This window comes from Haliaeetus leucocephalus, unplaced genomic scaffold (assembly GCF_000737465.1).
Source record: "Haliaeetus leucocephalus isolate CR32 unplaced genomic scaffold, Haliaeetus_leucocephalus-4.0 Scaffold555, whole genome shotgun sequence".
NCBI classification, from domain to species: Eukaryota; Metazoa; Chordata; class Aves; order Accipitriformes; family Accipitridae; genus Haliaeetus; species Haliaeetus leucocephalus.
The window spans coordinates 18,059,384-18,072,938 of record NW_010972991.1 but is presented as its reverse complement, the minus strand read 5'-3'; the positions used below and the strand labels follow the sequence as shown (position 1 = coordinate 18,072,938).

Below are 13,555 nucleotides of genomic sequence, written 5' to 3'. Positions count from 1 at the left end.
ACTTTTAGCAGAAATACGGGAAGCTCCTGGAAGGAAGTCATTCTAAAGCTATTTGTGAGTTTGCCAAAAGGATTTCTTTGATTTACGAACTATGAAAGATTGCCATTTCTGAATTCATAGTGGATGAGTTATTTCCTGTGTTTTGCTCAAAGGAAGTTCATAATGCGATGGATTCTAGTGTGAAAAAGATAATTAAGGAATAACCTTTTCACAACTGCTGCTTCTGCAGTTTTTGCAGCCGTAACATGTGTCTTGTTTCTCCACACAGGCTGGGTTGTCGGATCGCTGGAAATTCTTGGAAGCCCGGCTAGCCTGGTGAGAAGCATAGGGAACGGCATAGCCGATTTCTTTAGGCTCCCCTATGAAGGGCTGACCAGAGGCCCAGGAGCATTTGTCAGTGGAGTTTCCAGAGGAACAACATCATTTGTAAAACACATTTCCAAAGGTAGAGCTTTCACTTTGTTGCTCCAACTACCGCTTTGTTGTCATGTGTTGTTAAAGGATGTGTTAAAGTTTTAAACAATATTGCTCGCAGCTTTGTTTGGCTTGCTAGGCTGCAGCGAAATGCTGGGAGGGTAACAAAGCTCACATATAACATCTTATGTATTAAACAGATCACCGCTTAACTACGGTGCGTAAGAATGTTTAAGAAACTTCAGAATTTTAAACCTCCCGGTGGGAAACGGGATTGGCTCAGCCAGTACTTCGTGTGATAACTGCGGAAATATTAAAGGTGTTCTGTGCTTCTGCTCACCATCAGAAATTCTACACTCTGTCGCCTCATCATGTTTATTTTTTTATTTTTTTTTAAAAAAAGGTAGCTACAGTTGTCACGACCGTGTGAGTACGTGGATAGGTTTTGTCGGCAGGGCTGGGCTGGCCGGAGCGGCTTTTGTTGTGCGAAGGCTGTACGCAGAGTGCCACCGCGCGGCCGCGCCCGCCCGGCAGAGGCAGAGGCAGAGGCAGAAGCAGAGGCAGACGCCGCCGCGGCCGCTCGCCGCTGCCCCAGGCTCCCCCAGGACGCGTCCTCCCGGGCTCCTGCTGTAGATATTCGTTGGCCTTTCCGACGCCCCCCCGCTCCGTTTCGGTTAGCCTCACAGAAGTTGGGGAACTGGGGAAGGGTGTTCGGAGGAGTTGCCGTTCCCGCCGGCCAGGCAAACCTGGTGCAGGCTGATGTAAAAGGCGTGACGTCGACCGTAGCAGCAGCGTGGTGATGCTTAACAAATAGTAAAGCATGTTACACATGGGCAACTTTTCGATCGATTTGCTGTTCTGCTGGTAAGCTCGGTATTGCAGTGAGGCGTAGAACGTCTCCGTGTTTTAAATTAAAGCATTTTGATCCAGACCCAAATGTGTATCTCCATGTATTTAGGTACACTGACGTCAATTACCAATCTGGCAACGAGTCTTGCTCGGAATATGGATAGGCTGTCACTGGATGAGGAGCATTACAACAGACAAGAAGAATGGAGAAGGCAGCTTCCAGAGAGCCTGGGAGAAGGACTGAGGCAGGGGCTCTCTCGTTTAGGCATTAGCCTTCTAGGTAACGTACTATTAAATATCAAGTTGAGTGATAATACTGTTTTCTGATCTGCTCACCAGCCTTTTCTACATCTGAGATGTAACTGCAAATTCTGTCTGTTTCGGTGTTTTCTTGTGAGATAGCCTCACAGTACCTATATGAGATACGGTTTCTTTTTATCAAGGTTTAGTGACTTATGTATACGTTTCTTGCTGATAAAATAATTGCGGATATAGAACGAGCTTGCACTCTCTTCGTGAAATAATATTTTCATTGGTACATGATGTATCTGAGAAGAAAGGAATAATTCTGCGTTGGGCAGGGTGTCTTGTAACCAAGTCAGCACAAAGACGTCATCACGCTGATATTTACTTTCCAATAAGTTATAGGAATGCCTTCCGAACCTGCTTGGTTTTGCTGCACTGTAGATATCGGGGATTCTTGGTTTTGTCTGAAAACCGCTTGAACTTAGTGCAGATGTTAAGTAAGCTTTGATGAGGAATTCTGCTTTTACAAAGAGACCCAGATCATCCTGATTCAGTGTAATTGTATTCATCAAGCAGCCAAGTGGTTTGGTTAGAAGTGAAGATTACTCTGGCCATTTCAAAATAGTACCTCAAAATTTGAAAACTAACCCACACTGGAAAAAAATCTCTGTGAGAAGTTTTGCAGTAAGGGGCTGGATTTTCTAGGTTACTTCTACTTGTCACACAGCAAAGGAATGCAGAACTGTATTGTTTGGCAGAGTTCCTCAGTACATATTAAAGAGTATGAATCCCTTAGAGATCAAAGTGACCAAAAGCAGTCCAGTGCAAAAGGTTAGCAGAGCTGAAGCTTGAAAGGATTTGTCCTCTTTCCTAATCTTCAGTAGTGTACACAACTCCTAAATTTGCAACCGCAACCCTGAAAGCCCCAAAGAGGAAGTGGTAAAAATGTTACAAGTTTGGGTTAAGTTACTGGAAATTATTTTAAGCAATAACATTAGATGATGTGAAGCACTGTCATTTGATAATGCCTGTAAACCAGCAAGCGAGTGTCCTGGGAGAAATGTGCAAAAGGAGAAATTTCATATATTAGTAGCTACTATCCCAATAGTAAGCTGTTACTGGTGTTGCAAATCAAAGGCAGTTCGGAGAAGGTTTTATTTTTCCTTCTTGTTTTATTGGGCTAAGGGCAGTCAGGTTGAGTAGCTGAATGAAAGATTATACTTTTAGAAGCACTGTGTCAGCCTGGTGTATATGTGCTGGTGAAATGGTCTGGTGATCTTGGCTCAGTTATTAATAAGACAGCGAGATAACGTGGTGGCTGTCCCCTTCACTGACGCACCAGAGCCCTTCAGAGCTAAAAGCATCAGCTGTACAGCCTGAAGCAAAGAGCAAAACTTTGTAGCTTTGGCTGTAACAAGGCAAAGTTTCTGTTGTTCAGGAAAGCCGGGAACTTGTAATATGCATGCACAAATACGCCGTGCCTGTACCTCCCTGCGCACAAGCCTTCCGTTGTTCGTGGGAGTATGCCTGAGTTAAAAACAAAACCGAAAAAAAGAGTTTCAGTGTCCCTGATTTCCTAAGAAATCAGACTTCATGCTAGAAACTGAGAGCTTCATAGTAGCATTTAAACAGTGCTCCTCCGCAAGCTAGGGTCTTGTTCTTACTCCTGCTGATATTATTTAGAGATTCCTCCCTGCTAAATACCTCTGTTCTTAGCAGTGGAGGCAACAAAGCACCCAGATAAATAGCTACGGTTACCGTGTAGCTAGACGTGACAAGTATGGGACCTCTCACTAAGGGAGGAATCAGAAATATTCCACTGAATTTCTATCAGGCATAATTTTGTTATTTAAACCTGATTTTTAAAAAGCATGGTTTTTCTGTATACACAGCAGCATTTGTGTAAATTGTGTTGAGACCTAAATGATGAATAGACCTACATGTCAATTTTTACCAATGCGTCAGAAAGCTGTTTCTGTCCTGACTATTTATTTTAAAGAACATTGTGGCTTCCCCCCAAAAAAACAGTTACAGTTAAGAGGAGATATCACTATGCTGCTTTTTTTCAACAGCATGTTCAGAGTAAATGTGAACATGCTTACTCTAAAAACACTTCCACGTTCTTCATACATGACAAAACGAAGCAGAGCTGCTATGTTATTTTCCCTCACAGGGATGAAGAGCTCAGGTGAGCACAGGAATGTGGAGAGCAAGACCCTTTGAAGCCATAATTTCTGTGACTTTCTAATTGTAAAATTGAGAAGTGTGAAAAACATTTCTAGGATAGTCACAGTTTGTAAAAGCCATCTGACTCATGCAAGCAGCTTAAAGAATTGCAAATGCAGATTTCATGCCTGGGCACAGGCATGTAAGAGCCCTCAGTTCACTGATACATTGTGGTATCTATACAGAAAGAAGAGTTGCATTTCTAATTTTTCTGAAAATCTGGCTCATGGTGGCCCTGATTCAGCAAAGCACTTAAGCATGTGCTTAAGAGCTTTGCTGAATCAGGGCCAAAATCATGTAGTCTTGTCTCCTCCTCAGTGCAAGTTGTTCCCTGTGGTACATTCTTAAGTGCTTTGTCCTGTCTCGTTTTAAATGACTCAAGCACTGTCAGGGTGTTGTTTGATTTGATTGTTATCTTTGGCCAGCTGTCGTCTTCTTTTCTAATTTGGGGGAGACTTCTAGGTCATTTTAGTAACATTTGTGTGCGAAAAGAAGCAAAAGCTTATGACAGGTGTGTGTTTTCTTTTATATGATTAGACAAAAATGCAGTAAAATCGTATTTAAAATATTTAGATGATCAGCACTCCCCACCAAGGAACTATCTTTTGCATTTTGCATGAAGAGGTCAAGCTTAAAATAATAATTTATAGCGACGTAAAAGAGAATGTTGAAACTATCAGCTTGATTTTCAACTACTGGTCCTAGTGAAAAATATCATATTGAAGTAGCTCCTTTTAGGAAGTTGAGCGTTTCTGAAAAACCAAAAAGCTGACAACTATCAGAAAAGCCATTTTTCACAATGGCAAAAGCGCTCGACATTTCAGTTGCTCCTCCCTGCTTTTGGGGAAAGTGAATTGATAATAATACTGACTGATGGTGTAACTGTGCTGCTAGGGAATGTAAAGGCTGGATTTCAGAAGCTCAAATTTTTGTTACGAAGGGTGGTCACTATTGTTCTTGCTGTGCAACTATCACTGAATCAGGGCCACCCTATCTTTCCTTATCTACAAGTGAGATACTAAGATCCAGTGCTAATCCTGAAGGTGCGTACTATTCCACACACTAATTCTGCAAATATGTTAATGCAGACCAACGGGTGCTCTTTTCTTTTAGCTGTATTTTTACGTGATGTTTCCTGTGAGGAGACTATGCTTCGGCCGTATTTTCGGTGTGAAACACTTAGAGCAATCCTGAAGGACAACAGAGAAAGGAAAAGGAAGTGAAACGGTTTCAGCTTGGCTAGCTTCCAGCCTCATGGCAAAGCGTGGCCAGTTTCTCCTGGTGGGGGATTTTTTCCAATTATTTCTTGGTCTGAAAGAGTTTGCCACAAAGAACCCGAGCTTTGCTAAGTTCTGTAAGCCATGCTACATTCACCAAACATTGTCAGTCTGTGCACGAACCAGTTGCTGCCCGTAATTAAATTCTTCTTGAAGTAATACAGTGATATACTCTGAACTATCTGAATTTTGTAGTTATCAAAGTATCTTTTTTATGGTTACTGAGCAACATGTATTAACCAGAGTGCACCCCAGCTGATGTTTAGCAGATGTTACGGTGTTGCTGGAACCTCTTTGGTCCAGTAATGGAAGAATATGTTTTTGTTTTGTTACTTTAGTGTTTAATTTTATTGAGGTTTTCTTTATACATACATAATCTGTGTATACATATGTGGACATGCATATAAAATTGAATGTCTAGGGTAAGGAAGGAAAGAAAAATGGAGGATGGTTTCATTTTAATAAAAAAAAAATTAATGGGCAAGGGACATTAGAGAAGGGACAGGGACAGCAGTAGGACACCGTAGCTGTGTCTAGACTGTGAGAATGAGTGGGAAGGGAGGAACCACTACATGTGGTTCCATGCTCTGCTTCCCTGATACCCCACTGAAATCTTGGGGGAGAGACCTTCTGTGGTAAGTCCATCCAGCATGGTGCTCCTACCACTAACTTTATGTTAGAAAGAAGGAAGCCACATGGACACAGGGGACATCTGCCTCACACAGTTTCTGGTGCTCAGATATGCAGTGAACCTCATGTGTGTGTCACCATTATCTCACTGCTGTTGGGTTTTGAGGTTGCTCAGCCTTTGACCTATTTTTTTCTTTCCTTTGCCCACACATGACACACACAGGGAAGGAGCTGTGCAGATCTGGCTTCAGCATGCAAGGGTGATAGGACCAGCCACTCCTTAATGAAAGGAGTCGAGTTATAGTTTATTATGTGATTTGTGAGCATGACCACAGCACGTGAATAAGTTATGTCAGTAAGTCACAGTTCGAGATAAGGGATTACAAGGGGTGAGCAGAGAGGGAAGAGAAGATCATTGGTTGTATTTTTTGCAGGTAGAAAGACCGGGCTTGCAAAAGGATTTGAGGTACAAAAGGGCAATGGCTTCACAGACAAGTTCAGAGCATGCATAAAATGGCAGAATAACAAAGTGTGGAAGTACTAAACAACTGGCTAATTAAGCTATATATTATTGGGGGTACTATATAAATAATCTTATATAACACAGTCATAGCAGTTTTCATTCTGTTTCCTTGTCCTCTGGGCCTAATTCCAGCTGAGAAGTGCCTGGAGCATACCACAGGTCCTTTGGAGTAGTCTCTTATTTATTATTACCTTATAACATTGCTCAAGTGTATTGCAGTAAATAATTTACTAGTGCTAGGACTTAGGTGGATTACATTTAATAAGGCAATAACTTCTGTTCTGAAAGTGCAGTTGCTGTGGATGACCTCAATAGATAGGGTGAAGGAGGTCACAGGGTAACGTAACACTGTAACTTAGCAGAACACCAAGTATTGTTTTATGCCTTCAAATGCATCACAACTGTACAAAAGAAAAGACTGGACAAACAATCCCAATTGTGTAATGCAGTGTTGGGGTTTTATTTTAGTCAAGCAGCAGGAGCAGCTGGTAAGTACTAATGAAACAGAATTGAATTGAAAATTGTATCATTTCCATGGCGTGGCATTAAGGCAACTTCATGGCCTTTGTGGTACAAAGGGTGAACATTCAGCTGCGTGCTCAGCTTCAGTGAGTGAGCTCAATAAAAAACGGGTATCGCATTAAAAATAGACCAGCATTTTCTGGGGAAACGCTATACATTTATCACTAAAGGATACACATATAGAAGTTGGAAGCAATCTGCCTAAGAGGAGAGGAAGGCATTTATGGGGGATGCAAGTTTCTTGAATTGCTGATAGATAGTATCCCAGGGACAAGGATCTGGGGAAAACCGTGCTGCTTCTCATCCTCATCTTTTCTTTGGATAGAATACCAGTGTACAAGTACAATATTAGTTCTTGTTGTTCGAAGTCAGCAACTTCTCCGTTTATCCAGTAACAGTAACTAAAACTGTCTGAAAACCGGTTAGCAGCTAGCTGACTCTAGTGCGTGTCACGCTGGTAAACACATGGGGCGAAATACCTTGGCTGTGATTGTCCGAATCTGTGGAATTATGCCTGGATTTGCTTCCACATACAAAGCAGAATCTTCAAAGATGTCTGGGTTGGAGTAAAAATGCCTGGTTACCAAAGTGACGCTTGGTCCTACTCCTTAAATTATTGTTTTCTCTTGATATTTGCAGCTGAAGGTGCAAACTGAGAGCTAGACGAGGAGCCTGCAAACTTGCTTTTCACTAAGCAAAGGACCTCGGATCAGGCAGACCGTTTTCTAACTGATGTCACTTTGTCCATCCTTGTACTCTTAGTGATTTCCAAATAGCCTATCTATCAAAATTACAATAACTAGAGACATGTCTGTGGTTAAGTGGCTAGAGTAAACTCAAGATCAAAGAAATGTACCACCTCACATACCTGTTTACATTTAGGAAGATTTAAGTCGGAGTTCTCTGTTGATACTAAAAGCTGGGAAGGTCACTGTGTCACTTGTAAAAGTTTGACCCATGCGCATTAAAGTAAAATATGATCGTTTTCACAAAAAAGTAACAAAAACTCTCAAAGTCTAATTCTGCTAATCTTAGTAATATATCAGAAGTTGCATTAGCTTATGAACATTTCTGGCAGTGGAAGAGGATATAAAAATGATCTATTGAATACAGGCAGTTTTTATTCTCATGAAGTCAATCTCAGGCTTACGTGAAAATCTCATTTCCATAGCAGCTCAAGTCTTCTCAAACTGGTGGATTTTATTCCAAGCCCAACATTTTCAGAAATGCTACACAGAATGAGCTTAATTATAAACTAACTGAGCAAAAGCATTTAGCAAAAGTATTTGAAAGATGAAAACATACTGTCAAGTTAAGTGATCTGAATGTTTAAAGAAGTAAAATATATTTTAAAAAAAAAAAAGGAAGTCGAGATTTAACTTAAACTGAGGCTAAGGTATTGTTTAGCTAATTGGTCGCATGTTAAATAGCTGTATAAGAAGGGTGGGGTACAGTCTGTAATCCAAGCAACATTCAGGTCCAGTAGTAAGATTTCCTTTTATTCTGGGGTATTAATCTTCACTAATTACTGGGGACTCTTGTTTGTTCAGGTGCAATTGCTGGGATCGTGGATCAGCCGATGCAGAATTTTCAGCGGGTATCTGAGGCCCAAGCTTCAGCCGGGCATAAAGCCAGAGGGGTCATCTCGGGTGTGGGGAAAGGAATCATGGGCGTCTTCACAAAGCCCATCGGAGGGGCAGCTGAGCTCGTCTCCCAGACAGGTTACGGTGAGTTTCTCTGTTTCTGACATCTCCATTTAAATTTTAAAATGCTCTTCAGATACAACCTGCTGTGTCTTACTTATTCGGCTCAGTATCTGTGTGACTTAGAGAAAGATTTAGAAATGCCACCGCTGAATAGTTACAAATGTTGTGCTGGTTTTCTTAAAAGCCATTATGCTGTGCTTCTCTCTTGTGTTACCGATCAGTGTTGTACAGCCACAGAAACACAGAATGCAGAAAGCATGAAGTAATTCTTGGAATACAGTAGAATTAGTTACAGAAACATATGTGCTTACAAAAGAGTTTTTGACATAAAAGTATTAGAGCAACACTATATCCAATTAGAGTGTTATTTTGAGATTGCTTTGTTATGGCAAGGAAACAGTTGTGCTATCGCTACACAAAGAGAGAGTTATGTTCCTGGGAGAAAGAAGTGAGTCATGTAGTGGGAGCATCCCCTTTAACTGGAGAGCTGTGAGAAGACGGTCCTGGTTTTGGATACACGGGTAACCTTTTAACAACCAGAGGTGGGTTTTCCAGCTAGACTGAGCACTTAGTGGCAGTGGTGGTGAATCCTTTCAGATTGATGTGAATACTTCAGGAAGACCAAAAACTGTAAAAGATAAAAATAAAATATCAAAATACACTAATATCTTTGCTTCCAGTATCAATAAATCTAAGCTGTTGGTCCGGATATTTAAAAGGGGGGGGGGGGAGTCAGGGAAGAAAAGCAGGGAGACCTGTTGGTACAAGGACAATGTGTCAATAATTTTCCTTCACTAATTACACCGAACAAATCTTGAATATTTAAGCCTTTAAGCGCTAGCAATATTTATCTTTGTGATGTGTTGATTAGAATACAAGCAGTTCTCCTAGGGCTTAAGTTTAGGATATTGTTTCCATGCTTCCCATTACATTCAGGACTTATTCCTTGAAGCAATCTATTTAAAGAAATAATGAAACATTTAATTATTACAATTCTTTCAAAATAACTTTATCTTGTTTGCATGAGTGTAAATAATAACTCTTCTCCTGAATTATGCATCCTGTAGGTGTAAAACCGGTATCGGTAAAATCAGAAACTTTTGTTTGTTGTTGGCTGCCTGTGTGTTGTTTTTGCTGCCCATGGCATTATTATTTCTAGATTTAATTCCGCTGCAGTCTTTATCAAGAAACTTGTAGCAGTAGAGGGTCACTTCATTGCAGATATGGCATACAAGACATAGTGTTTTCCACGAGCATGTGACAAAAAGAGTTAGCCAGGAAAAAACATAAAAATTGTATCAATAATAGCTGACAGCGCGTGAGAGGAAAACACACAAGAGTTCAAGTAACTCTTACCCGCAACTGGATTGGAAGTGGGACCGTGCCTCTTGGGGGGGACCGAGGGGTGGGGGACCACACAGAAATAAACACATGTTCTCTCTTTCTCCATCTGTAAATAACATTTTCACTCACATAATGCTGAGAACCTCGGTAAGCCAACTGTTACAACTGGGATGCTGCTTTTAAGTATTACCATCAACATGTGTGCTAAAAATTAAAGGTTTTTTTTCAGCACTAATGTTTTGTTTAAATTATTATCCATTGTGTAAAAAGGAATCTAAGTTATTGACACCCTTATGCAAAAATGCCTTTTGCTTCAATGGAATGCTTAATTAGACAAAAGACAATTTCTTTGTTTATTTAAAGAGTAACTTTGCACTAAACCGTATAACACTAGTGCTTGCTGCGTAACCTATTTCCTGTCTTGTAAGAATTTTTAAAACTACTTAAATTGTGAATTTTTTTGCAACCCACTCATTCTTTCTGGTGACCGTACCTCATCTTTAAAGGTTTACAAGCCATCTGAAAGCATACATACTGTATCATCTTCAGCTTTGGATAGTCTATTTAGAAACCTGTTTAACTGCTTCTTGTAGTCTCCATTCTGTGCTGGCACTAAGAAGAATTCACAATAAACCAGATGCCCCGGGAGATCTCATAAATGTATATGGATCTGTGTTTAACAGCTGGATTAAGTAACTGAACGTTTGAATACAGTATCTAGGAAAACTTGCCTTCTAATTTGTACCGATTGTGACACGTACATGGAAGTATTTTAATATTAAGCAAGAAAGTTAACAATGGTCTTGATTTTTTCTACATAAATCCTAAGTGATGTGTCCAATCCTACTCTGAAATGATGGCTCTCAGGAGCATTATGTTTCTCTTGATTGCAAGTGTATGGCTGATTTTTAGAACACGCAGTGGGGTTTTTTTGTTTCTTGCTAATGCAAGATCACTGGGGTTAAGTGCACAACTCTTGCATTGTAATATTTAATGAATTATCTTGACTACAGCTTCCAAAGATGTGACATCATTTTGGATCTGCACTGTTTTATGAACTGCTCTAAACAGATGACATCACTGCAGCATGTAACTGTTTTGTAGAAAACAACTACTAAAAAACTTAAATTCTCTTACCACAGGTATTTTGCATGGAGCTGGACTTTCTCAGCTTCCCAAGCAGCGCTCTCATCCAAATGATCAACATGTTGAGCAGGCTCCAAATAGCCACGTCAAATATGTCTGGTAAAATTATTTAGACACTTGCTCATTTTTACATCCACATTGTTTATTAATAGGTTCTGGCCTGTGGTCAAGTTAACGGCTGCTTCCCTAGGAAAGGCTGAGTTACGGCAGTTTGTTTAGGAACATTAAACACAAAGGTAGTGCATAGAAACCCCGTCTGCAAATGATGGGCTGCTGATCTCCTTCCAGCTTTGGAACTACAGAGCTGATCTTTATTTAATGGCATTCAGTGAGTTCTTACTTATTTATCATTGCACCGAGCCCAAGAAAAATACTGCACATCTCCAGAAACAGCTGTTAGTGAAGATAGCTTTATTTTCTGCACCAAATTTGTAAGCCACTTCTCAGGGTAATTTTTCTATTAGGATGGGAAATAGGCTGACCTAGCACGGTTATTAGGCCAATCTTGCAGTGAATGATTAAGGAGTTTTGATAAGTAACAGTTTTACATTTATTCTCTAAATCTTAAGTCTTACATCTTTCAGTAGTGGAGATTTGGAATATACTCCCTGGCTTATTTTATATTTGTAGGTGATAGCTACAGGCTTAAGTAAAAACATTAGTGTTTTACAAAAGAAGTCCTGGAGGATCCAATGCATAACACTGACTACTTCTTTTGGTTTGGGTTTTTTTTTTCTTTCCCCCTTGATAACGCAGGAAAATGCTGCAATCTCTAGGAAGGCCAGAGGTCCATATGGCCTTAGATGTCATGATTGTGAGTGGATCAGGCCAGCAGCATGAAGGCTGCTTGCTGCTCACCTCAGAAGTGCTCTTTGTGGTCAGCATCAGTGAAGACACGCAGCAGCAGGCATTCCCTGTGACTGAAATCGATTGTCTGGAAGATGATCAGCAAAAAGACCTGCTGAAGGTGCAGCTAAAACAACAGAGACTGCCCTCTGATTTGGAGGTAAAGACTTGAATACGATTTTCATTCAAAGATAAAGTTACACTGATGATGATGCTTTTGGCAACAGGCATTCTCACCTTTGGGTGGGGAGGCCAGAGGTCTAAGTGCCAAACCAGGAGACCTGCTGTTTTCATGCACCTCATAGCTGACTATGTTGCCCTTTGAATGAAAGGGATGTGTCTCCTCCCTTCTGTCCTCTTATTGATCGTGACATTTCATATCTGTGACAGCAATTTTCTGAGGGAAAAACTAGAGGAAGTCTCGGTTCTTAGTAAACACCACCTCTTTTCTGAAGAGATTCTCATGGCTACATGTGCATGAGGTGTTTACTGTTTGGCAAGTCAGCATTGCTGCCTGTGCCTACAAAGTCACAGCGAGAACAGTTCCTTTTATTCTTCTGTGAATTCTGTTTTAGCAGTTCAGTGGTGCTGATGCATGCTCCTATCAGCATGTTTCTTATCTTGCTACTTCCAATGCAGTGGTCTTGCTTGGCTGCTAGCTGTATTCACTTCCTTAGATCTTCCTTATGCAAATGCTAACTTTAAAATGGATCAGTTCTTGTGCTGAGATTGGATGCACAACGTGTTTGCCAGTAAGAGCATAAATCCTTCATCTTCATACTGAAAGATCCCTAAGCCATTTGAATACTGAGGTTTTGAATTAATTATCTTCTTTTAATGGTAGAAGAATGTTATATTTTTACACTTTCGGGAAACAATGTTTATTGTATTAAATTCTCAAGTGGAATCATATGAGAGATCATTTCAAAAACACACATGTCCCAGTTGTTTTTATAAAAGTGTGTCAGGTAGTTCAAAGACTGCTATACCAGAAACTTCTCTGTTTCAAGTAGAAGAAAAGAACATGTAAAGCCCCATGAAGTAAGAGTTGTGCCAAAAAGCAGGGGAGGCTTCAGCACCTTCAGTAAAATTGTAACTTTGCTGAAGTCACTGAAGAGTTTTGCCATCGATTCCAGCACAGCAAGGACTTCATCTGTGACATGACAGTGCTTGGATTTTTTTGTGAAAGCTTTTTTTAGGGCTGAATTCTCTATTTACATTTATTGTCTTTCCACTAACCTCAGTCTCACAGAGTGCTGTTGACTGAAGTTGCCTTCTCTCACCACAGAGCTACATGAGGCATTACTTAAATTTTGATGCAAGTGGGCAAAGCTCAGCTTTTTTATCCCTGAGTGCTGAGCGGTTGCTGGAGGCATGCATCAGACTGAATCCAGAGTATCCTGCTCAGTCCAGAGCTACTGTCCTGGAGGGAAGAGGAAGATAATTTGTTCTCCCTAAGGCATTTGATGCACTTAACCCATCCTAACCCTAACTTTAACACCAGCCCGGGTCTTTTTCTATGAGGCTGTAGTGTGATGGCTCTTGGTTTTGTATCTGGTTATCCAAGGGGTGAGGAGTAGGCTGCTGCTCTGGGGGAAGGGCTGCTTGCCCAAAGGTTGAGGGGATGAGGCAGAGGGGATGCCTGTCTGGGAGAAGGGAAGACAAGGGACAGGGAGCCTAATTCTAGTCCCCACAGCTGCTGCAGCTGGGAACATATAGGACTTCTGGGCAAGCGGCTCCTGTACATGCAGAGCGCAACCCTACATGGCATGTGCAGAGTCCAGCATCCCCACATACACATGCGTTTTGTACACGCAGTGAATGTG

At 40.9% G+C, this 13,555-nt stretch overlaps 1 protein-coding gene across 7 annotated transcripts in view; it reads left to right on the top strand.

Moving 5' to 3' along the window:
• VPS13B (vacuolar protein sorting 13 homolog B (yeast)) overlaps positions 1-13,555 on the top strand; it is a 484,692-nt gene that overhangs the window by 466,706 nt on the left and 4,431 nt on the right. For all 7 annotated transcript variants that reach the window (XM_010577053.1, XM_010577052.1, XM_010577051.1 and 4 more), the window contains 5 exons: positions 269-445; positions 1,373-1,543; positions 8,238-8,414; positions 10,880-10,982; positions 11,640-11,889. In XM_010577053.1, coding sequence (XP_010575355.1) covers positions 269-445; positions 1,373-1,543; positions 8,238-8,414; positions 10,880-10,982; positions 11,640-11,889 — 878 coding nt within the window. The remainder of the gene's footprint in view (positions 1-268; positions 446-1,372; positions 1,544-8,237; positions 8,415-10,879; positions 10,983-11,639; positions 11,890-13,555) is intronic.